The sequence below is a fragment of the Ixodes scapularis genome, unplaced genomic scaffold (genome assembly GCF_016920785.2).
Source record: "Ixodes scapularis isolate PalLabHiFi unplaced genomic scaffold, ASM1692078v2 PGA_scaffold12__126_contigs__length_90152505, whole genome shotgun sequence".
Classification (NCBI taxonomy): domain Eukaryota; kingdom Metazoa; phylum Arthropoda; class Arachnida; order Ixodida; family Ixodidae; genus Ixodes; species Ixodes scapularis.
Window position 1 is genome coordinate 4,644,943 of NW_024609838.1, and position 27,470 is coordinate 4,672,412.

At 47.1% G+C, this 27,470-nt stretch overlaps 1 protein-coding gene and 1 non-coding gene across 3 annotated transcripts; both read right to left on the reverse strand.

Moving 5' to 3' along the window:
- Positions 1 to 27,470, reverse strand: LOC8024504 (probable ATP-dependent RNA helicase vasa-like). Of its 2 annotated transcripts, XM_029991252.3 has the most exons (18): positions 27,323 to 27,470; positions 26,540 to 26,588; positions 23,236 to 23,303; positions 23,071 to 23,110; positions 21,374 to 21,636; positions 14,070 to 14,153; positions 13,844 to 13,927; positions 10,027 to 10,110; positions 9,457 to 9,546; positions 8,416 to 8,496; positions 7,881 to 8,114; positions 7,115 to 7,416; positions 6,122 to 6,409; positions 5,074 to 5,383; positions 4,228 to 4,327; positions 2,671 to 2,941; positions 2,171 to 2,266; positions 1 to 325 (listed from the first exon to the last, which is right to left on the reverse strand). In XM_029991252.3, the coding sequence occupies exons 2-18, from the start codon at positions 26,575 to 26,577 to the stop codon at positions 230 to 232; spliced, it is 2,529 nt and encodes an 842-aa protein (XP_029847112.2). In that variant the 5' UTR covers positions 26,578 to 26,588; positions 27,323 to 27,470; the 3' UTR covers positions 1 to 229. The 2 variants fall into 2 exon arrangements, with proteins under 2 accessions (XP_029847112.2, XP_029847113.2); XM_029991253.3 differs by lacking the exon at positions 9,457 to 9,546 and having other exon boundaries at positions 27,323 to 27,432.
- Trnaf-aaa lies at positions 8,705 to 8,786 on the reverse strand. The gene has a single exon. It is a non-coding gene; the product is annotated as a tRNA-Ile (tRNA).

Below are 27,470 nucleotides of genomic sequence, written 5' to 3' on the forward strand. Positions count from 1 at the left end.
AATTTCATCAAAATACTTTTATTGAGACGTCAAGTAAAATCTCTTTACTCTACGGGTGAAGGGAACGGCATATATATACAACTTTTTTTGGAAACTTTGGGCCATAGGAAAAAGCAAACGGGGCCTTAAAAACAAAACAAGCGCAACACACCGCCGCGCACAGTCACTTGCTGCATTCTTGCTGCTGGCAACCAGACACTTGGAAAAAAAGGCTAAGGAGGATCTGGCCCTATCCCCAGTCTTCCTCCTCCGCCACAGGCTGGTTGAAGCCGCCTCCGCCGCCGCCTCCACCAGAACTTGAGCCCCAGGAGTCCGAGTTGTAGCTCTGCAAAGGAACGCAAGAGCGGTGACAAACAATGCAACATGCAGTTTCACTTCTAATCAGGAAGACATTTGTTGCCTGCCCAGATCTGCTGTCCAAAGTCATAAATTTCACGCGGATGCATATTGGCAAATTGTTTTTTTTTTCTTTGCGATTACGCAGCAGAATAGCAAATTTTTAGGGCAAGGTGATGCATTTTTGGTCACCTGTGCTTCGATAAACTAAATAAAAGATACAAGCTGCAAATTCTTTAAACGTTTATATCGTTGCCCAACCCTGTAAGAAAAGATCCGCACTGGATGAACTTAAATATTGGGGTTAAGTGGCTGAAATATTGTACAGTTGGTAGAAATCGGGCTCCTTTTCATTTATGCAACCTGTTTCCTGATACTTGCTCTAGTTCAATATCTGTGCTCCGTGGCATTCACAAAGAAAGTCCTATGCATAACATGCACAAAAACGCCTACTGGAAGTGTAGTTATCGCCGCCTGGTCACAGTTCCTAACATTTACCAAAACACTCGCACGCCAAAGGTAATAGAGAGTTTGTTTCACTGCACGCGTGCCCACTCGCAGCGTGGAGCGGGTTCGTTTCGACCGGACTCCAAAAGTGCTTGCACACAGTTTTGTTTCATCGCTGACACCCCACGCGTGCATGCACTCGCTGCACCGGGAAAAATCGAGTGTGCCAAAATGGTATCCCGTCATGCCTCGCTCCGGCGAGCGATCTAAAGTCCCACGAAAAGTTTAGCTGGATATTCTAACAGACTAGTTTTAAGCCGTACCCTTTCAGTGGTTCACGCATAATACCATGCTTCTGCTTGGACAGCATCATCAGTTTTCTCCAGTGTAAACGGTTATAAGAATTGAAAGCTTTGTAGACAGCTGGCTCCAAAAATTTACGTTGTCTCTAACTATTTCTAAGACAGCCGAGTTGCCTGAAGTCATCGCAAATATAAACTACAGGTTGCAGCGACCAACGTTTGTAGATAAACGATGGTAGCGACTGCACTCTCGCATTCCCACTCATCACTGCAAACAGAAAGGCGCTAGTTTCGTTTTGAGGCCGGTACCTTTCCTACAACATAGATGGCGGCAGCAACGAACTTCTGCACTCAGTGCATTTGGCGAGTTTGTTCGAGTCCAGTTCTCCGTGCAACACTCTGCGAGTGCGATGCATTCTGGGAGAGAACTCGACTGGTGCCAGTGCGTGTGAAACAAACTCGCTATAAGAAAGCGTGAAAGCGGAGTAAAAAAAAAACTAGCACAGGTGACGTCATCAGCGGGGTCAGATGAACCTTAATTGCCACTTGGCTCAGGGATGCCTTCAATGACATCACATGCCCCGGACAGATAACAGGTGGCAGAGAGGACCGCCACACATTGTTCAAAATAAATGCGGATTAAGTGTACTTCTGCCTGAGACAACCAAACTCTCGGTACAAAAAGCATAGAAGATCGCTCCTAACTCTCATTTCTTAAAAAGTGCTTCAGCTTCCCTTAAAGGGACACTAAACCCAAGTACCCAAATTGTCCCTGCCTGTGTCTTTCCAGTTGAAGTACTGTTCAGGCAGATCTGAGCCATCCATTGATCCACAGCTCAAATATGCTCCCCGCTTTTTGGATTAGTATTCTTCATGAGGTCTGAAGTCATCGCAAATGCCTTCCTGCATCAGTGCTAAGACCCGGAGGGGTCTCCCCCCCTGCTATTCGAGCGAGATGGAGGCTTCTAGATATCAAAGAGTTTAAAAACATGCATTAAAACATGCCTCCAGGTAGATGAACATGGCAGCATTTGCACTGCACTGCATTCCACCCATCCTGAAAATAATACGAAACTCAAACCCACCTTGGCACCGCCGCCGCCCCCGAAACCTCCTCCGCCGCCGCCACCTCCGCCATACTTGGCTTCATTCTCCAGCCAATCAGGTACTTCTTGCTGGGACTGCACGGAGAAGATGAAAAGCAAACGTTTAACAAACCCAGTAATGGAGAAAAAAAAAAAAAAAAAAAAAAAAAAACGAAGGCGGCAGTTTGTTGACGTAGGGCGTCTCGACACATATATGGAAAATTGTGTTCGATAAGCCAGCGGGAAGTTAGCCAGCCCGAAAGCACGTCTGGCCTCCCCGCCGTAGATGTTAGCGCAGTACAACCGCTAGCCCAGCGTCTCGGCACCACGCCACAGCGCCACGCGACCACACACCAGTACATCGCTCATCCAAATCAAAGCAGGTAGGGATGACGGCTAAACCCTGGTTCCTACAGCAAGAGCTTTCGTTTCACATGCTCAGAATGCAACGTCCTTGACCCTTGGAGCACGGCCAGGGCGCAGTAGACTCCGGAACCAACCTCAGAAAGGATCTTGATGAGGGGCCTGGCCAAAGCGCCGTTTGTCTCGGAGTCGTAGAAGCTCGAGGCCTTGCCCAGGTTGCCCACACGGCCTGTACGCCCCACACGGTGCACATACTCGTCCACAGATTGCGGCAGGTCGTAGTTCACAACATGGCGCACGTCCTTGATGTCCAGGCCGCGGGCCGCCACGGCCGTAGCCACTATCACTGGGCACGTGCCGCGGCGGAAGTCGGCCAGTGCCTCTTCCCGCTGGCGCTGGTAGCGGTCCCTGAAAGCAATAGATGTTAGCGGACGCAGGATGACTCCGCGCTACTGAATCTCTGCACAGCAGAGCCCCTTCAAAATAGAATAGTTTGCCAATGTAAAGTGATATCACCTGCTGTCGCAGAGAAGCCTATACATTACGGCATTTGAGCTGAAAGGTTCGTCGTTCGAAACAAGGCATCACGTAATTTCACCCTTCATGTTCGTACGGCGCCGGTCGTGGTTCGTTCAGCTGTATCAAGAGCCTTTCTAGGCCTGATAGCCGTGCTGTATTGAGGTGAAAATGGTACACTGCTCCGAGGGTATGTTGTTCTAATGCAAGCCATAAAGGGTACAAGATGTTCCTGCTCCAATAAAAAGGAACCGAAGCAGCGATGGGCCGTCTTTGTTAACCGAGTGACGAAACGAGGCGACCTGTGGAAGGACGCACAGGTGCCCTTCCACAGGTCACGGAAAGGTCACGCGTGCATACTACATGGTTCTCTGCAGCAGACTGGCACACCGTCAGAGAGCGCAGGGAGCCAAAGATTCAGTCGGCGCTCCAGTGAAATCTGCAAGATATCACTTCCGTGACAAAGGTTTGGAGGCAACGACCCTCAACTTTGCACCTTGTTGTAAGTGAGGAGAAAGATGTCGTTCCACTCCAAAAAAAAGCATGAGTGTTTAAAAGCAAGGGTTCTCGTCAATAGTGCAAGCAGAAGTTCACCAAATTTCAAACCGGGCATTTCATCTAGCTGTGTCCCGCGGCTTACATTTGAACCTATTTCAGTTGTCTACGTGATCTAAAGTAGCTATCAAAAATAAACAAAACCAAATGAATGCTGGCTCAAAAGGAAAACAAAATTCCTAACAGAGCCAGAGCGTTCCTCGCGACAATCCAGAAAGCGGGGCAAGAGTGCAGCTTGCTGCAAACCTCGCTTTCAACACGCATTATTGGTTGTTCTCTGCATCTGTGTAGATTCCTACTCAACATATCCGTGGAAGTGCAACTTCAGACGCTCAGAAATATGTCACTCGCCCGGCGGCAGAAAGAGGTGGCTCGAACTGATTGAATTCAACACCCCCACACACACTTCCACAGCAGCCGTGGTGCAGAGTCTGCTGCTAGCTACAAACCAGAAGGGAGAACACTCGTGGTGCTTTGCGGCTGTTGCCAAATGCCAGTCACCTACCTATTGAGACTGTCCTCTCATTTTTCTTTTTTTTTTTTTCTTTCAAGGAAAGAAGCCACCCATTTTGACATTTTTTAAGCACGACTCTAGCCATAGAATACATCCCAAGACTACGCACCCATGGATACTGGTAGTCTTGATGCCCTTCTGGGAAATGAATGCAGCCAAGAAATCTGCAGTTTTCTTTTTCTCCACAAACACCATCACCCTGTCACTTCCTGAAAAAGACAAAGAAGTCATCAGCATGGGTTATGCGGCCATCCTTATTACGAGAGAGCGCAATAAAAGGTAATGGTAACAGAGGGTGCAAATACAGCAAACCTCTTTCCTGCAAACCTGACTTTTCCCTCAAGCAGACAGTGCGGTGGAAGACATGTACATTGGACCCTTTGCACATCTATTGACAGCCACATCATCACGCACCTGAACATACCTGTATGCCGATATCGGGGTTATTCCACGAAAGGGAGGTGGTCAACTGGTCCGGCGAGTGCATAGCTTCCACCACAGAGACAGCTTGGGGGCCAATCGAGTATAGCGTAATGCCATTATACCACATTGATCAACTAAAAAAATAGATAGACCTAATCATGAACAGACCTGCGTTGACTTCTCGCAGAATCCACGGACACCAACACGAAGAGTTACGAAAGGAGATGGCGAATGGCGAAGCAGATATAAAGTTTGGACAGTTTCAAAAATGTGATTCACAAAGATCTAATCTTTGCACTCCACAGTTATCGGTGCCTTATCATTCGCAGGGGCTTTTGTAAACTGCAATGATAGGTCTTTACTGAGCTCCACAGAGAAATACACGAGCCGGCATAAAGAGGGCGATTCATCTTTGAATAAGTACGATAGTAGAGCAGCGGTGCCAAACACGCTTTAACGGCAACCCTTGCAGCTCAACAAGGTGGCCGGGGGACAGAGGAAAGAAAGCAGAGGGCCAGGAAAGAAGGCTCACCCTCCTCGCCAAGGATCTCGAGCAACTTGTTGCGCTTGTCGAACTGGGTGACCTGGTAGATGGCCTGCTTGACGTCCGAGTTGGCGGCACCCAGGATGCCCACGCTGAGCATGACGCTGTCCACCAGGAACTCCCTGGCCAGCATCTGGATGGCCTCCGGGAAGGTGGCCGAGAACATGAGGGTCTGCCGGCTGCCCTTGGCCGGCATCGTCGGGTGCCCCACCAGGCAGCGCACGTCCGGCTCAAAGCCCATGTCCAGCATGCGGTCCGCCTCGTCCAGCACCAGGAAGCGCAGGTTCTCAAAGGACACCTGCAACAAGGCCACCTCAGTCCCAGACTGCAGCGTCGTCCATTGGTGTTGCTATGGTGCCTGCAACGCGTTCAGACTGGCCCGTTCACTTAGTCTTAAGCCGTTCATTCAATCTCTTCTGCGAACCAAAAAAAAAAAAAAAAAAGAAGGGGGCTCGAGGTATACATTTATGAGTTGTGAATGTGAAAGCATGCAAGCCGCTCGTCCCCTTCCTTATTTTGTCTGCTGCATACTTTTCGTCACCGGTCAGTGAGCGCGCTGACAGACCCGCAGCGCCATGGGGCGAGCAGTCGTTGAAACCGACATGCAGCTGCAAATAAGAGCCTTGCCGACGCGTGCCAGCCAACGGGATCGAAGCCGAAAATCCATAAGCTTTACTCCGCTCATTCGGGATCAGGGAATTTAGGTGCCGTTGGCTAGCTTTTCATGTGGTTTCATAACTGGGAGCTGGCTTCACTAGGAGAAAGGATAGAAGGTGCCGTTTAGCGTGGCTCGCTCCGCGAGACAGTTAATGCTTTCGCATTAAAATCAAGATCGGGTATCATCGCAAATTAGTCCGATAAGAGTTTGAAGCCCTTCCTGCAACAACAGCGCAAATTTGAGCCATTTTCGAGCACGTGATTTATTGGATCTCGTTTATTTCGGCGCCTAGGCCTAGCAATTTTCACTCGGAAACCGTCGTCGATAGTTTTGTATTCTGGTTGCAAAATATAAATGTTTAATTTGACAGCCACCCACCTTGCCCTTCTCGACGAAGTCCTTGAGGCGCCCCGTGGTAGCCACCAGGATGTGACAGCCCCTCGAGAGCTGCGACAGCTGGTGCCCCACCGAGGTGCCCCCGTAGCAGAGCACCGTCTTCAGGATCGAGTCGTAGGCATACTTGTTAGCGTCGTGGGCAATCTGGATGGCCAGCTCCCTCGTGGGAGACAGGATCACCGCCTGGGGTGTCTGCACCTCCCGGTGGGACGGGTTGTCCAGCGCCGGGTCGCTCAACAGCGTGTGCAGGATGGGCAGCATGAAGGCAGCCTGCAGGTGATCGCATCTCGGGGTGAGCGACACCACTCTCGTTGCGTTCCATTTAGCCGCGCCAGCTGCACGCCGCCGTATACGACTTGCAAAATACGACCAGAAGTGCATTGTCCTGCACTTTTCTGCACCGGTGCTGGCGAAGTGAACGAGTCAACTGCATTGCTTGTTAAAGTAGTTGCTTCAACAACCTAGAAGACATATCTACTGCTTTTTGTCAAACATCCCTTCAATTCATCTCCCCATCGTGCCCCCTCAATAAACTTTGCCCTCAGTCCCAAATTTGAGACCATTTCAACGTCCTACAGCCTCTGCCACACAGAAGTACAGCGAGTGTGATTGTAAACATTTCACAGATAAAGAGCAAAATTACAACTCAACTAAAATGTAGGAGTCACACGCTGGCTTCAAAGCAGCAGGACCCAGAAAGCTACTGCAGCGGTATATAACTCTATGAAGTGCTAACACTGGCACTGCATAAAAAAGCAAGTGAAAAAATTTAAACCTTTAAATACCTTGCACGAAGTATCGGCAAACCTGGTTACACTATACGAGACAGATTTCGGCAGGGTCGCAGAGTGCAACAGTAAAAGGCGACGCCCCAAACACGGCAAAGACAAAAACCGAAGTGCACGCAAACGCGAGCCCGCTGCAAAGAGCACTCCACGGCCGCAGCGCTACGAGAAGCAGGGAACTGGGACTTGCCGTCTTGCCAGAGCCCGTCTGCGCGCAGGCCATCAGATCCCTCCCTCCCAGTGCGATCTTGATGGCATACTTCTGGACGGGCGTGGGCTTGGTGTACTGGGCGCGTCGGAGGTTGCGCAGGAGCAGGTCACACAGACCCATCTCCTCAAAGGAGGTGAAGGGCACCTGGAACTTGGGGTCAGACACCTCCACCGGAATGCTGTCGTACTTGTCGAAGTTGATGCCCGTCGAGATTCCCTCGAAGATGCTGCTCTCGTCCGTCGGCATCGAAGGGGGCACGTACGGCGCCTCCATCGGCTTGCCTGGGCAGAGAGAAGACCAAAATGTTCAAGGATTACGAACCAAACAAGAGCCACAAAAGCTTCCCTGGCAGTTTGTTTCCGGAGAGGCAGCACGTCTAGCATTAAAAGCAATGGCATTTCGGGCTTGTTGAACTGAACTCTGAAGCGGTCCCCTCAAGGAGCAAGCAAGATGCAAAGCTTGAGCTTCAATGAAAACAAAGTTATAGAAAGACCGAAAAAGGTATTTGAAAGCCAAATCGTTGCATAGGATTTATAGATGACATCAGTGTCAGGTGACAATGTCATTAGAACACCGGCATCACAAGGAACCTTATGAAACACCGACGACGGTACATAAACCACACTACGTCAAAGTGATGTCACCATAGACACCAAAACTCAACGAGCTGCCCTCATAAATGCGAAGCATTCCAAGGCCGCCCCAGTGCAACAACTGTGCTCCCGGGCAGGCAGCGACCACTCACCGTCCGGCCCCATGCGCGGCACCGCTTCATTGGTGCAGTCCTTGGCCATGTGCCCCTCCTGCTGGCACTTGAAGCAGCCCTTGGGGCGGTCCGAGTCCCCGCCTTCTCCCGCGGTGGGGCAGTCCCGGCTCATGTGGCCCTCCTCGCCACACTTGAAGCAGCCCTTGCTGCGCTCCTGCTTAGGGTTCGGGCAGTCCCGGCTCATGTGGCCGTCCTCCCCGCAGTTGAAGCAACCTGCGCATCCACAGACGCTTGTGGGGACGTGCAACCCTGCCCTCCAGCGTATGTCGCACACTTGTTATCGCATACAGTCGTCAACAGGTGCAAATTTTGGCCGAAATAAAGAGTCTTATTCCGATAAACTGCAGCGGGTGCATAGCCGACACCCTGTGCAGAGCCCGCATGTATACAATTCACCTGAGTCATTAGATTGCACAGAACCTCACATCAAACTAAGCACTGCCGAAGCCTCATTCTCTAGCCACTTCTGTCACGAACAGAATCATTGAGACCAACGATGCAAAGGGGCACCCACCTCTCTTGGGCCTGTCCCCGTCACCGCCGGCGCTCGGACAGTCCCGGCTCATGTGGCCCTCCTCGCCACACTTGAAGCACGCTGGAAAGCCGAGCACAGGACATTGTCATACCGGCCCATTGCACACTCCTAAAGATGCTTCCCGCCACAGCAGGATGATAACCGCTGGCAGTGTGCAGAGTTACACAGTTAAGCAAACTGGTTTTTTGGGGGGTAAGCCCTGCCAAGATGTACAGAGCACGACACTGTTAGAACAAAGGAGCGTTCTTAAAAAATTTTAGAATGTTTGCGCAGTCGACAGGGTTCGACCCAGTGCAGGGAGACCCCAATGGATTATTAGTCCATCGCCTTAACCACTCGGCCACGACTGCGGGATGAGTAGGGGGCTCCGAGGTGTGCTAGTAACTCAAGAGCTGGGGTTACCAAACGCAACCACTACCTATGAGCAATAAAAAAAATTAACACCACCAGCATTCCCTTTGAACAATAAAACCAGTATCATCAGCACCACCAAAGCTTCACCCCAATTAACATCATTTACCATGTGGAGATGTTGTGATTCTTGGTATTCCCTTACAATTAAGGGGCTATTATCAAAACTACCAGAGAGGTGAAGACTTCTCATTCGGGGCACTAAAGTAAGGGCTTGTATATGATGCCTGCTAACACCCCTAAATAAAATTGGGAAAAAGTGCCAATGATGTGTCCGCGCTAACAGTGTGAAGTGTTTGCTGCCAGTTTTACTGTCGTTAATGACGTGTCTTCAGAATACTTTACAAAAACACGATAGGTTAATTCAAATAATTGCATCGTAGGCGAGCAAGTATACAATGGCATGAGTGCTTGCAAGGCCTGACAACACAATTCAGACCAGCAGGAGGCACTCCTCCACAAGCCTGGCATGCATGAACTACCACAAAGCAAAACCCAGCCCATGCAAAATTCTAAAGTTGTCAGAGATGCGGTAAAGAGCAAACACGAAGCATCTCGAAGGTTCCGCCCCAAATTAAAAAGCGCAGGGCTCTTCCCCAGCAAACGCACCACGACTGCCGCCGCCACCACCGCCACCAGACGAGTCAGCATTGGGGCATTCCCTGCTCATGTGGCCCTCTTCGCCACACTTGAAACAGCCTAGTGGGAAAGAGGTGCGGGGGAGACGGACATCAAGCAAAGCAGCGCGCAGCAAAATAAAAGCAATGCTAAAAGCACACAAGAAATGGTGACTCTGTGTGCGAAGTCTGAATGGGACGCTGAAGGATTGCCCACAAACCAAGCAGTGCCATAACGCCTAAACCCAGACAGACAGCAGTGAAAGCCTCCACCGTATGGTTGCAAAAGCAGAAGTGGTGGGCCATTGGAAAAAAAAAAAAGAAAATAAGTTTATGAAATACTACCCAAAAGTGGTTTTCCACACGTTTCCACGATTTTTCAGCTTACAAGGCACGCACACACCTTCCCCTTAAACAAGAACCCCAGAGTGTAAGGTTAACTCGGCAGAAGGTAGCATCAAAGCCCGTAGCCCGCACATATTTAGCTGAGCACAACAGTTACCAAAGCTCGCATGCAGCTCTCCAATGGCCTGTGACAGAACGCTTAGCGAAAATGACTTGCCTCTGCCCCCAGAGCGGCCTCCACCAGAGTCTGCGCTGGGGCATTCCCGGCTCATGTGACCTTCCTCACCACACTTGAAGCAGCCTACCAAGTCCAAGAAAAAACAATAGGTAAGTGGGGCACAAGAACAGAAAGTCAGTCTAACCTAAAAACCTTATTCTAACCGACTACAGCTAAACAATTAACATAGATAGCACGTGGCACCCCCCCCTCCCCCCCGTGATCATAATGCAGTTTCAAAACCACAACAATATAGCACATCTACACTCCATACAGGTTTCCAACATCAAAATGATCCCTTCTTTCTCAGACAACTAAACTTTTTAAGAGCTACTTCAGGGGTGCAAGCAAGCTTCAGCCTTTTGCAGGCAGAAAAACACCCCCATGTAACGTTCCAAAACAGTTTCCAAACATACCCTTTGCTTAAATATAATCCAGCCCATAGCATAAAAAAAAAAAAAATAATGTCATTGCAAGTTATCTAAATGGCAGCTATTGGGAACTGTTCCGGCAGCGGGTTGGATCATCAGATGGATTCTTAAGCCTCACTAAAACAGAACGTGCCTATTTAAGGAGAGATGTGGGTCGAAAAATCTCCATCTTTTAAAAAGCTTGAGATTTTTTGTTTGTGCTTGTTTTATTGTCCTTGATCATTCTACTTTCACACAAAAAAGTCAAAACAATATCTTAATAAGAAGTAAGTGAAAAGTGTGTCTAACTGCCTCGGGGTGGCTCAAGAAATCGCAAATTTACGCGAATGTTTGTTATTTTTGAGTGCCTATCTCTCGGGACGGCGCCGCCGCCCGCCATTGCGATCGCTCGTGGCAGTAGTCAAGACCTCATTCTTCCCGACTGAACTCCGTCGGTTTTGTACTTTCCCAGCCAATAATAGTAAACTGTGCGTTTTAGCGCGTCTTTGAAGCAACTACCGCTATTTTTTTTGCTTACCCTATCGCTTTCGCTATGGACATTCCGAAGAAGCGCGATTTCCGTGCTCTGAAGTACTGGACGAAGAATAAGTTCAAGGGAAGTCGACGGAAAGTCAAGCGGAGAATGACGGCGAAAAATCGTGTTCCGCGGCAGACTGGGCCAGCTAGGCCTAACGACGGCATCGGCGACTCTGAGATCAACGGTGCGTTGACGTTTGTGGGCGCTTCCGAAAAGTAGCTTGGATTCAGCGTGCCGCAAACGAGCATCGGCGCCCTGACTATGCTCGTTTGCGGCGCGACGTGCCCGACATGTCAGCAGGGCAAGCTCTCCGTCCAGGAGTGCGAAAGGAAGCTCACCACAAGGACTCCAGTCGCGAAAACCGCGAGGGAACAACTTAGTGCTGGAGAGTTCTAGTGACTTTGGATTCTTCCTGGACAGCCTGCCTGTGTTCTGGCCAAGTTTCGTGCAATTACAGCTGCTTTTTGATGAGAATACAACTTTTGAACTTCCAGATGCATTTTTCTCCTATTGTGATTATCGGCAGTCTTCGAAGTTTGTGCACACTACTTTTCAGATGCTTACAATTCTGGCATCATAACGAAATTTTGCACACATTCTTCAACGTATATAGATTGGCGATATCTACCATATAAACTTGTGTAAGGGCCGCGCTATTTTCTCCCGATTTGAAGGCAAATTTTCAAAGTGCACGGATTACACGGATTAAAAGAAAAAAAAAAATCTGTATCCACATTCCAAAATGCACGTACATGAGCGCGCTCGGCTGCATTAGTAGAAACGCCTTCATTCCAAAATCCGGACTCAATCGTCAGTCGGATTTAATTAGTTCACATACTGCGTAATACACTTTTTTGCCATACTTGATAGCATGCGCGGCAACGTTCGGCTTGAATCAAATATTACTGTTGAAGTGGCACTCGCCCATAGCTCTCAGATTGCGCAAAAAAAACAGACAAATCGCGACGCTTTGACACGAATCGAAGAACAAAAGGAAACCTCCCCAGAGCGTACAGTGGCGTTCGGAAACCCGAGTGCACGCGCGAACCGAGTCCGCTGAATCTCCATTCCTCGCGCTTGCCACGGAACCCGACATATCCTTTATCTTTTCTCAATGCCTCGTCGCAACATAAATGCATCCCGACAGTGCGGCCGACCACGATCGAGGTCGACAGCCGTTATGCTATACGGTGATTAGGATGAGTGGAGAGGAAATATCGGGGATGCGGACAAGTGCCACTCTGGCGATGGCTAGCGCCACCTCGAAAACAAGGGGGTGCGCGCGCAGCCACACACAAATAATTTCTGCAATTTTTTTTTCTTTCTTTTTTTGCAATACTTTGTCTTATATACGAGGGTGCGGCTATTACACGCGATTATATGGTATTTAGACCTGTCATTTTCTGATGTATGTTTATGTGAATTGCGATGAACTTCTAGATGGCTTCTAAATTACAGCATTACAGCATCTTTATTTTTTTTTTTTTTTATATAGATAGGAAAATTGTGCAGAACTTTCAAATAGTTATCAGCATCCCACATCTCACAAGGAACAAAACAAGGTGTTTCAATATATTTCTGGTGAAAAGTTAGTATGACAAAAGTTCTACACAAAAACACCCATTTTTTTTGTAATTGTATGGGGTGCTGAACATAAACCAAGTCACAACTAATGACTGTTCTGAAGAGGAGAAAAAAACCCTATAAGCATGTAAAGTTTCATTATCCTAGGGTTTATATTAAATAAAAAGGGTCTTTGGGTAGCAGGTTGAACTTTTGAACTATTCAAGTGATTGGAATGAAATTAGCAGGGGAGATTTAACTTCAGATGTAGGTGTACAGTGCAAACTTTCAGCTCTCTAGGGCAACTTTACATACCTCCAAAAGAAGATGTGTCACTCTTCGTTAAGAAATCTATGATATGCAAAGGAAGCTCTTACGTACCATTTTAAGTGCTTGAGTATAAAGTGGGGGATATGGGACTTCAGGCTATCTAGTTTTTACAACTCAAATGTAAATATTTCAGGAAGGTGATTACCTCAAAATATGAGATGCATATCTGTCCTATGTCAGTTTTTGAAAACCTAGTTTTTTCTCAATGAGGACTTTAATGTAAAACAAAATAAAGTAGATAGCCCGATTCTCCAGTAAATTTCAGTTCAGAAACATCTTCATTGTGGTATCAGAATAATTTCACCTTCAAACAAGATCCCTTCGTATGAAATGTGTAGCAAAAAGCAGAACTGAGAAAAATGCAATTAAACATTGAACTCCTTTACTTTGATACTGTCTCACAATGTGTTGAAACTATTTCATATCAACTTAACTATTTGGCGCATAATTATGAAATTTAGTGTAGGGGTGTATAATTAGTTTCTAAAACTGAAAACTTCAAAATTGAAAAATGAATTTTTTCAAAAAATTTTGAAGCTCAGGCCTTTGTCCCGCTTTAACAACACATATCAAGTTCCGTAAGTGTAAAACCGAACCATTTCAAGATTCAACGGTATGGTACGAAATAAAGGCCAATATTACCGACTAGTTTTCTTTATTAGGAAACATAAATGTTCCAAGTCCCCATTTAGCAAACAAATGTATTCTAATACAAATTAACAAACTACCAATTACTCTATCAAAGGTACGAAGTGGGGATAAAATGCGTATGTAGAGACCAATTACTACCCTGACATTGTGCCACTGCGATGGCGCTGTTGTCGACCGGTGTGGGCAAACTGGCTTGTTTCTTTATGCCACTGAAATACACCAGTTTCTAAAGCTTCGCAAGGTGAACGAGACCCAAGGCTGCTACTACACGGCAATGCACGACGCCTACGAGAATGCGCAAAGCGAACTCGATGACGGCTCTTACCTCTTCCACCAGACCGGCCTCCTCCGGAGTCTGCGTTGGGACACTCTCGGCTCATGTGGCCCTCCTCGCCGCACTTGAAGCAGCCTGCACAAGATGGCAACACCCAAGCCCATGTAGAGTGCAGCGTGCACAGCACAACTGACTCTAGTTTCTCACCCAAACAATGTGCTACATTCCTCAAGCGCAGGAGACATTCGACAAAAAAACGGGATGGAGAAACACTGACCTCTTCCGCCCGAGCGCCCGCCGCCAGAATCCGCATTGGGACAGTCCCGGCTCATGTGACCCTCCTGGTTGCACTTGAAGCAGGCTGCGCAATAAATAGCGAGAGATTAGTGCACGGAAGAAAACTACGCACAATGATGAAAGGGGTAGACGGGCAAAAACGCCAGACTGGCGTAAACTCAAAATATAAAAAGACCATCGCCGTAACATTCCTTGAGGCAAGCCAATGAAGCATATCAAACTCAAAAGACACCAATAGCATCGAGCGAGAGTCAACCAGCCGAAAGGTCCAGACTACTGTGTTTACTTGAGTAATAACCGCACTGTTTATGGAAAAAGAAATAGAAAAAAAATGGAGGGTTCGCTTTTCCGCAGAGCACACAGATTGCCCATAATCGCGATCGACAGCATGATTCCAGCTGTTTATAGGACAGAGATAACGCCTTCGTGCTAAGGTACCATCTGTGAAGATCGAACTAGTATGGAAAATCTTTTTCTCCATCTGGTTATTTGCTGTTATCAATGCATAATGCAGTGATTGGCTGTATATGTGTTCTGTGGGAAAGTAGACACAAGGGCCTTGTTCATAAATTCGCCTCGAGATTGAACCGTGTCGCCACCGTGCGGCCGAAATTGGAAACGCGTGAAAGCGGCGATACCGCCGTGCGTAGTCTGCTACGGGTGCACGCACAGAAGCATGGATCTCGACGAGGCAAGCCCGTTTGAGGATGAGCTTGACTAAAGATTAAAACAGCGCAAGGACACGGACAAAGCTGTTTTGATCTTTAATCATGAAATACCAACTAGCCCAAACTTCTACTTTAATGAGCTTGACATTCCTTATTAAATGTTTTATGTTTCTGTTACCGTTTCTTCTTAGTAAAGGTTGTGTTGTATCGTTTCCCATGCATAGAAATTAAGCAAAGCGATTATTATTAAGTCGGAAGCTTCCATAATCTTGGTGCGTTGGTTTGTATAGACGCTTTCAGCGAGTCAGTTACTCGAGCTGCCACCAGTCGACGCGCCCTTTGCGCGCTTTCCGGGCCGCCATAGCCGACCTTCAGTTTCTCGCCGTTGCTCCGCGTTGTGTGCTGCACAGGCCACTGCCGGAGCTTAGTTTTCGTGTTCTTTTACGTTTCGCGTTGAAATCTTGGTTTTTCTTTAGGTCTTTTCGATATTTAAGACTTTCATTTAATCATTTGATATTTATATTTCGACATAGCTCTTGAATTTTCTTATTTATGGAATGGAATCGGACAGAGAATGGGTCAACGATACAAGATTACTAGCCTTCAATGACGGTGTAAGTTCATCCCATTCTTACGTTTTTGTCACTAATAAAGGGCAGTCAACACTATTGCAACATATGTAAATTGCAACTGACGCAGTAAGGCTATCACAGTCGTGCTTCTCGCTGCATGAGCGCGCTCATTTCCGTAAAGTCGACCCGCCATGCAAGCGATTTAGCGTGCGACGAGACGAGCGACGGAGATTTCTCACCGTTCCCATCGCATTGCTCGGTTTTGGAATTTCTAGAAAACGTTGCTCACCGTCTTAAGGCTTGCTCCGTCGGTTCCATGCGGCCGCTTCACTGAGCGATAGCGAAGCGGGTCGCCGTCGCTTATCTGGTCGCTCGCCAAATAGCTTAAATGCAGTTTATACTCTATTAATTTCCATGCACACACCATTGAACCATTGGCGTCTCGATATTAAGTATAAACCGCATGCAAGCGATTCGACGAGCAACGAGACAAGCGACGGTGACCCGCTTCGCTGTCGCTCGGGCGACGAGGCAAATCGCACGGAAGCGACGGGAGCAAGCGACCGAGACGGTGAGCGACGTTTTCTAGAAGAGTAACCCAAAAAACCAAGCGATGCGTGAGAAATCTTCGTCGCTGACTCTCGTCGTTGTCACCGACGCTCGTCTCGTGGCACGCTAAATCGCTTACATGCGGGTCGGCTTTGCGGAAACGAGCGCGCACATGCAGCGAGAAGCACGACTGGGGAGCCTTAGTGAGTTAGTTGAAATTTGCATATGGCGCAATGGTGTTGACTGCCCTTTATTAGCGAGAAAAACGTTAGAATGGGATGAACTTACATGGTCTCTGAAGCCATAATCTTGTATTGTCGATCCATTCGCTGCCCGATTCCATTTCATAAATAAGAAAATAGAAGAGCTATGTTGAAATATAGATATCAAATGATTAAATGAAAGCCCGAAATATCGAAATGACCTAAAGAAAACGCAAGATTTCAACGCGGAACGTAAAAGAACGCGAAAACAAAGCTCCGGTAGTGGCCGGTGCAGCACACAACGCGGAGGAACGGCGAGAAACTGATTGGAGACTATGGCGGCAGGGTCACGTGACGTCAAGATGGCGGCGCCCATGAAATGTTGCCTGAAAGGGTCTATACAATCGCAGGTCCCACATATTTTTGTTATCTCGCACAAACCGTGGCTTTCATAAAGCATTGAATGTTTAGTGGGTCTGTGGTTTGATTAAAAAATTAACCCGACTGATTGCTATCCTTTAATAGACTAATCAATAAATAAATCCGCATGTTGATTTTTCACCGGTCATATTGCGGGAAAGACGTTAAAACTACACATTTTTTGCTGGTTTTACTATGTCATAAACGGCATATTGCATTCCCATTCTAAACTTCACGTTGCGAGTCCTACATAAATATAAACACGGGAAGCCTTTTAAAATGAAGTATTTTTAAGTTACTCTTTAAACAGTATAATCACCCTCGGTGAAATGACAAGCACGCTGAAGTGGTTTACCGTGCAAGCCAGTGTCACAAAAGAAATAAAGACTTCAAAATATTAAAGCAGGCATTTTTTACTCCTTGTTGACTTTCTCCAGCACAAAACTCCCACTAACTGGCAGAAAAAAAAAAAAAATTGCAATTAAAGCAGTACTTAAATAATCTGAAAGTTAATCGATGAGCCGCCCAGTCTTGCGTTAGGTGAGAGCGGAGGGTGATCGGAAAGTCTCGTGAAGCCTTGCTAGCCCTTATCAGTAAAAGAGCATCACTGCGGCCGATGCTGTCTGTGTCCTGGGGCACGTCGTTTGTTAGGGTTGCAGCCTACTGTGTTTGAATACGATTATTTAGCCAGAAATTCATAGTATTAGCCTCTTGACATTTGCGGCCCTCGCCAAAATTGAAGCGGGTGAACCCACACTACCGAGAAAAGCATTTAATAACAGTAACATTGCTGCGTTGCTCGGTCACACCCGTTTATTACAGTCACGGCAGATATATTAGAACAGTTTGTTTCACTTGATTCAATTGTCCTGCCAACCGTGCTGTTTGCAGATCTTAACTAGAAGAGACACTCTCTCCTCATCGCAATGCAGTTGATTGTTCAGACTCCACGAAACTTACCCACACTATGGCACAGTAAAAGGGCAGAGGAACTCAACAGCATGGCAATTTCCAATACAGCGCTAACTTCTCTTCATTCTAAATATTTATATTACTGCAAAAGCTAGAAGTTAAAAAAAAAAAGCATAGAAGCAGCGATTTCACAGCCCACAGTACCAGTATTCTGTTATCTGGGTTGGAATTTATTTTGTTTTAATTGCCACGTTGATAAGCCAATACATCCATTAAAAAAAAAAAAATATTGAACATAAATATTCCAGTTCAGCCGGAGACAGGCCTCAGTCGTGGTGATCCACGCTTTCCAACGTCTGCCTACAGCAGACGACGCACCCACGGAAGCGATTATATAAATTTAGGCAGCATGCCTGCAACACGATTCAATCTTCCCTGAAGCACCGAACAGTACCGCATCTTTTTCCGCTAGAATCGTTTTCCCACCGATAGTACGCGACAAAATAAACACAACAATACACGCCGTCTCGCGCGCGAACTTGGAGAGCCTATAAGGCTCCTATCCCCCCTTTGATGATGATGATAGTGCGACCGTAGCGCCACCTCTAGGTCGATCTCGAGGCCAATAGTGTGGCTATTACTCGAGTAAATACGGTACCAGTACTGTGCTGCTACAAAATTACAAAGGCAATCAAATCCACAGAGTGGCCCCGAAATTGTCCCTCACATAGTGCATTCGATTCGGCGGAGCAACTCCTGGCCATTTCTGTATTGCATACTGTAGTTGCCGACAGTGGGAACAGCAGTGTCCCTTTAGGATGCCTCTGGCGCATGGCCGTTGTCCTCTGCCGCGCAGTGGCTGCGCCTGCGCTCCAACCTTGCGTGTTGTTCGCGCCAGAAACTCGCGCAGGAGGCAGGACAACTTAACGATTTTCCCGCCGTTGTCGTGTCGGCGACTACACCATGTTTGAATCAAAGAACCATGCACAGAAGCAAAAATAATTGGACGAGGTGGGTCAAAACGAGCTGTCTAGATCACCTAGAGGAGAATGCAGGTTCACCTAGAGTGCAAAATAAAGGGAATGCGGGGGTTCTACGGGAGAACTACCCAGGCAGCTAGGGGTTCAACATCCGATCCTTCACCTCTGTTTGTTTTCCGACCGCTGCTTGGCGCAGACTTCTGCCCCCGTCCTCGGTCCCCGGAACGACCGGACCGGGCTGGCACGGAATTGGCGGACAGTGTACGGGAGTGTTAAAATACTCTAGGCCGGGTCTACCTAGAGAATGTTCGAGATGCTTAAGTTTTCCCAATTATTTTGTTTGGAATTGCAAAGAACCCACGATAGATATAGCAGCAGCAGCCCAGTTACTTGACAACACAGTTTGTAGATGTAGGCTTGCAGCTTCGCCCAATAGCAACCCCATGCGGAATCCACCCTCACATTGCACACCGAAATTATAGCTACCTATGATTTGTGGCACCAAGGTTCGCGTCTGCTACCAATTGAAGACTGTGGCTCTAAGTTCTGGCGACATATTGGACAGTCGTGGCACAATGCACTAAATAAAGACATTGCACACCTAAATTATAGCTATCTATGATTTGTGGCACCAAGGTTCGCGTCTGCTACCAATTGAAGACTGTGGCTCTAAGTTCTGGCGACATATTGGACAGTCGTGGAACAATGCACTAAATAAAGACATTGCACACCTAAATTATAGCTATATGATTTGTGGCACCAAGGTTCGCGTCTGCTACCAAGTGAAGACTGTGGCTCTAAGTTCTGGCGACAAATTGGACAGTCGTGGCACAATGCACTAAATAAAGACATTGCACACCTAAATTATAGCTATCTATGATTTCTGGCACCAGGGTTTGCGTCTGCTACCAATTGAAGACTGTGGCTCTAAGTTCTGGCGACATATTGGACAGATGTAGCACAATGCACTAAATAAAGATTTTGGAGATTTCAATGCCAAACCAACAAGAGGTGCATCTGACACAGCAGACGTCTGAGCAGCAATTTAGGCCATGTATTTGAACTACATAAAACCCAACCGAAAGCTTAGTTACGCGATGCATAGGGAAAGGACAGCAAGACATCTGGCTGCTCAATTGTGAATTACCACGCAATGACCCAATTCATTGTACATCCCAACAAGGTTCCAGCTAATGACTACTGCAGCATACATAAATGCTTTCCACACAAGTAAAAGTTCTGCCAAGATTTTACTGCACAGCTGAACCCACAGGAAAATACCTCTGTGGTACGTAACTCTCACACCGTACGACGAATAACTCTCCTGAAAGGAATGCAAGCAGCATTGGAGCTAGAGGTCATCAGTAACATCTACACACCATACACAGGTAGGTGGTGGGGCATACTCCCCCACCATCCCCCAATGACACTATAGGGATGTCTGACAAGCTCACTACACTCTTACGCAGGGGTGCACAACACGCGGCCTGCACACACTTTTTTAGCAGCTTGGCTCATGCAGAGGGTTGCTTACTATGGCATTCAATCCACCACTCTGCTTGGCAAGCAGCAGGGATACCTTCCGATCAACTTTTCTCAATCTTTGGCGAAGGAATAATAATTTCTCAGTTTCTCCACTAATCCCACTGACAAGAATAAAACAACATGTGCAGCTGCCTTTTTTTTTTTTTTTTTGTCATTTGTCTGGTCACTTATGTTTTTCAAGGTCACCTGCCTTTGTCCATTGTGTAAATTTTCTCCCTAAAAACTTCCAATTTTTTTTTTAAATTTTTGTTGTGGTTGGTTTGTTGCCAGGTTCTAAGTATGAATCTGTTCTAATTGTTCGACTGTCACTCCAGTTCAAGGTTGTTCTGCTTTGTGTGTCCGGGCCTACATGTTGCCTCTTAGTCTTTCAAATTCCTTCTTTCTGTACGTACCTATAAAAGGTTGTGGAGCCTGAAATAAATTTTAGCTGCGTTTGGAGATCTGTGTCCTGTTTGTCCTCCTCGTCACCACTTTCCAGGGTTCAAAATGTCCCTGTCCATAGTGTGGCTGTATCAAATACCCGCACACAGAAAGCAAAAACTTCTTGCTCTCCCTCTCTTTTTTCACGACGCAGGCGTCAACCCTTTCCCTTCCTCTTGGGTTAGTTAGAGTTGAATTGTCAGATTCTCAGAGACCTCCGATGCGACTGGAGCTCATCACTCTCCAGCGTTCACCAGCACTGAAGACTGCATCGCGAATATCAGCTGCAAGAGTTGTACAAAAACCTGGACAAGAACAAGTACAGAAACCCTGGTGGACCACGCCTGGAAACTGCAGTCACTTTTTGAGAGCAGCTATGTTTGTGAGCAGACCTTTTCGCTGACGACTCAAGAAGAACCGCCTTCGAACTGCCATGACATTGCAAGACGTGCTGAAGACAGCAACAAGTTTAATGACACCCAATATCGGAAGCCTAACCGCAGCCAAAACGTGCAACACATGGCACTACGTGCGGCCCCGACCAGTTTTTAATAAACACAATTTTGGCCTGCCCAATTTTTTCAGTTGTGTACCCCTGCTCTTACACCTATCTCATCCAACAGTGTTCAAACTATTCTTCAGGTCTACCACTAACAAATGAAACTGTCTTCCCACTGTCATTACAACTGCCTCATCCATTCAAGAACTTTACGGTGCTTCAGGTTGACCTTCCAAGTTAATTCTTGACAGTTTATTGCTGCTTGTCTTATTAGTACATTTCTTTTTTTAAATTTCAGTCTGCACATTTTAGTTCCGTACGACTCGTGCCTTGGTGGCTAAATGGCGGCAAGTAGTACGTGTAAATAGTTCTAAAATATGACTGACTGCCAACGAACGAAACGACAACGAATCACATTTTTCGTCTGCCATCAAAACATGTCGCGACTTTGGGCCTCTAAGCATACCATTCCTCCCAACCAAGAGCGATCGGACCTTGTCGGGACGTAAAACGTACCTCTGCTTCCTCCGCCGCCTCCACCAGAGCGTCCTCCCCCGCCACCGTAGGTCGAGCGCTCTGCCTGCCACCCCGAAGAAGTGTCGTTGGAGGTGTCCTCCTGCCAAGGATCGTCCTCGCGAGTCGTTGCCGCCGCAGGAACATGGTTGTTGTTGGCATTTGTTGCACCGCCGTTCCATCCAGAAGACGTTTCGGTTGCGCCGTTCGAAGCGCCCCAACCAGAAGACGCCGCTTGCGGCTTGGCAGAACCACCGTTCTCCCAGCTGGAAATGCCGAAAGTTCCAAGTCAGACTCTGCCACCAGACCACGCAAAAGATTGGATACTCAGCATACTTAATGGGTAAATAAGAAGGTGGCAAACGACCATTGGAAAAAACCCAGCAGCTCCCGGTAACACGAAAAACCTCAAATGCCTCGAGAAAGTTTAATTCTACAGGTCTCATCAATCCTGCATCTTTTTAGTTTCCATACTATACTCGGCAACAACTTTTCTTGGCAATGCAGTGGAAGGTACAGGCCCGCGTCCCCTCTCCCATTTTGAGTGTGCGCAGCCTCTTTCCCTCTCCCCGGAAATGGGGGAGGAGGAGAGCCTGCGTACTCAAAATGGGAGAGGGGACGCAGGCCTGTACCTTCCACTGCATTGCCAAGAAAAGTTGTCGCGGAGTATAGACCTAGACCCCCCCCCCCCCCCCCTCGCTTGCTTCCTTAGTGACTAACTTACAGGCATCATATTAGACAACTCTGTAAAGGCCAAGAAACATGACGCCAGATGCTAACAGCTAGTCACACTGATCTCTATGTCTATTTGCTGGATCGCGTTTGACCAGCTCCTCCTATGGACCAGAATGCGGTCACTGGCGGCCATCTTTAGGTAGAGTTATATCATCTCTAGCCATCATAGTAATATGGCGGACAGCGCAATGGCGGCAGGCTGCCATAAAATAGCCGTAGATCTAGTACACTGTACCGTGGGTGACATTTCGTGCTTGATTGAAGTTGTTCGACGAAGCAGATTCTTAAAACCCGGCGTGAACGGTAGCCTCATCTTTGAGGACCCGGCAGAAGTTCTACGAAAGCGCAGCACCGGGGGAAAGTAGCGCAGCTCGCATCAAAAGGAGACTCCGTACCGTCGTCTGCTTTCGATGCGACTTTCGATACGTGCTGTGCTGCGTTTTTCCCGGTGCTGCGATTTTGTGAAACTTTCACCGGGTCCTCAAAAACCGGACTACTGTTCACGCCGGGTTTCAAAAACATGTTTCGTCAAATAATTTTAATCAAGCACGCAATATCACACACGCTATTTTGACCGCAGCCTGCCAACCCACCTGCCAAAACGCTATCTGCCATGGATGGATGATAGCGGCTGCAGCAGCTTACATTGGCTAGAGGTGATATAACTCTACCTAAAGATGGCCGCCAGTGACCGCATTCGCGGAGCGGGCAAACGCGATCCAGCAATTGTCATAGAGATCAGTGGCTAGTCAAGAGAGCAAACAAGAAAAAGCGACTGTCACCAAACAAAGTCACAAGGAAACTCGGCATTTAGGGACAGATCACCTAAATTTGTTTGCAAAATGATAAACGTTGCACTACTATATGGCAACTGCCGAGGGGTCGCCCAACACCGCGCAAGCAGATGCCTGGACGCAAAGGTTGGAGCACGAGGGCTTTTCTTAAAGCAGAAAGAGGAACCTTACCCAGAATTTGCGTTGCCATTCCACCCGTTATTGGCTCCTCCTGGAAACAAGGAAAGAAAATTAGACGACGGAGTTTGTGCCAGGCAGACGTCCTAAAAGTAAAGAAAAAAAAAAAAAACACTACAGAACACAGTGTTGCAGAGGTGAACAGCCAACGAGTCTCACCGAAGCCTCCTACAGCTGGAACAGAAGCACCAGTAACGGCAGGCTTAAGTCCGCGTCCACGTCCCAACCTAGGGGCAAAACGCAAAGAAGCCTTAAACACCAGGAAGCTTTAAATGTTTTTGCTGCCATGTCAACGACATCCACCCCCCTCTTCCAATAAAGGGAAACTGGAAAGGTCCTTAACTGAACAATAATGTAAAAGTTTCTGGGAACCACGCATTTCGCAGCATCCTTAGGGCTAGCTCACGCAGGCCGTGAAGCGTCACCATGTCAGTAGGTTCCTCGAGTCTAGATAATGTGTTTTATTGACAAATGCGCTGCACGTTGTCAATAAAACACATTATATAGACCCAAGGAACCTACTGTGCTTCTACAAGGTATCCCCAACAAAGTGGAAACGCACAAGTTGTAATGCGGTGCAGTCACCTTAAAAATTATGCGTAGTTTTTATTTTCCTTTTTATCCTATTAAGTAGGAGCATTGTAATCGCCAATTAAAATTTTGACATTACCCCGCCCGTCCAGGTACGCCGGCAGGAGAGCGGAGAGAAAGACTAGCAAAAGTGATGTTATCAGCAGGGTCAGGAGCCTCGCTCACGACTAAGCTGGCTCTGGTATGCCGACAAAGACTTCGCAACGCTTTGGACAGATAACGGGCAGTGGGGAGCATCCCCCTTGCCCTGCAACAATCGCTGCACATTGCTCAAAATAAATACAGTTTATATTTACATTTGGCACTCTTAAGCGCGTTAACTTAATTCACGGGACAGAAGCTATGGAAGTTTGCTCCTAACCCAGAGTTATTGAAAAGTGCTTCACGTTTTCTTTACTGAAGCCACAGTAGATTCCATATTTTTAGCTGGACATTTGGACAGATATTCGGCGATCAGACGAATAAAGCGAGAGCTCCTCCCACCCCTTCCCACTTTAGCAGAGTGCATGCTGGAGAGAAGGTCTATAGGAAAGAATTCAGCTATGCTTTACTACAGTGTGCAGCAAGCCAAAAGGCTACAGGCATGAAATCAAAGCAGAGCACATCTAGAAGATTGTGAGTCTTGCAAATTAAAATGGCGAAAATACTTGCTGGCCAGGAAACTAGCCTTCAAGCAAATCCTCAGCTATTTCACAAAACAGCCACATTATGCAAAAGCTGCCCCACAAAGAAGAAAAGGTATGGGACACTAGATGCTGCTTCAATATGATAAAATGTGATCCAATGAGTCTTCCTTTTTTACATTAAACAAGCAAGTGCAAAAAGACTTTATTGCTCTTCGTGAGAATGCGATTGGAGTGTACGCATCAACAAGAAATATGAAAACATGCATATCGGGAAGTACCGAGGTTGAAGACCCAGTAGCGGTTCCCAGCGAAGCGCGAAAGCAAAAGAAGTGCCTGCGCGATCATGGCCTCTCTCGGAGCTCGAGACAGGACAGACAAAGGGTTGAAGCTCAGTATGCTTCAACCTTTTGACTCGGGGTAAGCGTCAGCATAGTTTCCTTTAGTCTGACATTTGATTCAACATGCCGCACCAACAGGCTAGGCAAAATCTCTGCCAAAGGTCCGCCAACCACCGTTAACTGCCAGCTAACCGAGACAAAGTTTCTTCACCTCGAGGCAGCCCCCAATGCTTCCCCTTGCCGTCAGCTTAGGGCGACGAAAAGCTTCGGTATTTCGCACCACAAAGGTAATGGGTGCTTAAGGCCGGACAATCTAAAGACAAGCCCTGCCATTCTCTGCATCAGCTACTATGGTGGATAGGCTCAAGGTCAGGCTCAGCTTGGATAAACTCGAGAGCTCGCTACTTCCTGTACCTCCGAAGCACAACATGGTGATCGAGTAATAGGCCATACTACAATCTGGTCGCCAAAGGCAAAGAACCCCACAGCTTGGCCATGTAGCTGAGGCACTGCCTAGCACGAGTTGCATGTTCTTGCAGCCTTTGTGGTTAATCCATGGCAAGGTGACACTAATTACAACACCAACGGTGGAACGAATTAACCCTTTGATGCCCAGTATTGCTCAGGAGCAACAACTCAAGAACAATATAATTTCTCCTACGCCACGCCCGCCTCAATAAATTTTGCACCCCCGGTCGCAAGGGCGAGGATTCTTGCAATTAACGGCGAAGAATTGAATTGCACCGTCAAAACGCATCACCTTTCCTTTAAACCGAAAGCTGACTGGATTGGAGCTATGATGGCATGCACGACCGATGTTCAAACTGAGAAGAAAAACTAGCGCTAATATGGCAAACCTAGTCGCAAGTGTGTGCAATGTGAAGTTCACCTGTGCCTTTTCCCAGGTTGAACTGCTCTCACTCATTGGGTGTAAAATGGTATTGCAAATGGTTAATGTTGCTTGCAATCAACATTTCAAAAACAAATACAAAAAGACAATTTTTTGTTTCTGAGACCAGATTTCTACTATTCTGTGTGTTATAAAACCAGGTCAAGACTTCTAGGTCTCAAAAAAAAAAAAAAAAAATATATATAGATATATTGATGCCATTGCTGGGCACATACGGTTATTTCTACTTACTGCAACTTCTGCAGCGTGCAAATAACACAGCAAACCGAACACTTGTGGAGCACAAAATACTGGCATGGCCGCGAATGACGTCACAAGCAAGTCATGTAACAAGTGACACAAGCTACCTTGATTGCAAAAATAGATGGGAACATCTTTGAACAAGCACAACTTAAAAAACACTGGCTAAAGAATAAAAAAAAAAAAAAAAAAAACACTAGCGCAAAAGGCTGCAACACCAGTTGGAAAATTCAAATCTCAAATCCAGTAACACAAGACACTCACATAGCAGCCTAGGCGCGATAAAAAGTTTGTTCCTGAAATATCGGAATTAGTTGTACCCCAACTTTTCGTTCGGACAATTCCCAGAAGCTGAACATCGGAAAAGTTCTTGGAAGCTTCTTCAATTACGATGACGCGAGACGCCGAATTCGTCAGTGTTTAATACACGGAGGACGTTTGACGCAAACTATTTCTTAGGCTGCTTACATCCGCCGGCATTCAGGAGCCGAGAAAGATAAAAATTCGATAAAGAGGGAGGAGATAAAAAAAAAAAAAACTGCGGCCAGGATGCAAAACAACAATGCAAAAGTTGACATAAAAAAAAAAAAAACAGTTATTTCCCGTCTGCTAAGCAGTCCGAATATCGGGTGTCGGACCGCAATCCTTGCGTACTGATAACCTAACCCTAAAACCAAAAAAAAGAAAGAACGAGATAATGCGAATATTAGTAGCTCAAGAGTTAGAAACTTAACATTGCGAGTCTGAAATAAGCTCACCCAAATCCACCTGCTGTGAAGCCGGCTGCTTCAGCCATGTTGTTCGAATCTGGAAGAAAAAAAAACAAGATTTACAACGCGGCACTTTCTCTATATTTATTTCAAATCAAATCAAAATAAAAATTAAAAAAAAAAAAAAACGGTGGCGCTTACGCGGCATACGAATTAGGCGTTCGAAAACGACATGCAGCGATAGCTAACTTTGCATACTTTGGAATACGTAGTCTGTTCTTTGCTACAAGTCAGTCCGGCAAGAACCCCCCGTAACAAAGCAACTTTACGTTCACGACGCTTGTCAAAAACAGCGTCCGCAAGCCGAGAAAAGGAGTCCGACAGAGTCGGCGAACGCGCGAACAACAAAGGAAAGAGGGCCGCGAACGCTACTTTGTGCATTCGAAGTGTGTTGTGACAGCTAATGGTGCTGTCATTTTTTCTGTTCCCACCATTTCGAAACCACGTGTTGCTTCGAACATGAACTTATTTTCGGCGAAAAACAATGTTCGCGAAGTCGGCGATATGAACCAGCCCTTTTTTTCGCAACTCAAAAGAAAGCTGGAGACGCGAAAAGGTTCCCTCTCAAGCGTTCCGAAAGCCGACCTAAAAGGCGAAATCTTGAACGTGACAAAGGCTTAGCGGTTCGGACCCATTCTCTTGGTTCGCGGTTCTAGCACCACGACCCAGGGCACCTGCAAAACTCTTGAACGCAAGGATGCTTGCACGAGCTCGTACTGTAAGGTGGAGCTATGCAACGGCATTTAGGAATGAAGTTTGAAGGAATATTACCTGTTTAGGCAGCCTTCGTTTCCCCCGCTGCCACTCCGACACCAACCGAACCAACTGCGCGAAGTGAACGAAGACGCTTGTCAATCACGTGGTTCCTGAAGATGGCGCTCGAGATGGACAGCCTTCGCACGTTGTGTCAATGCGCTCT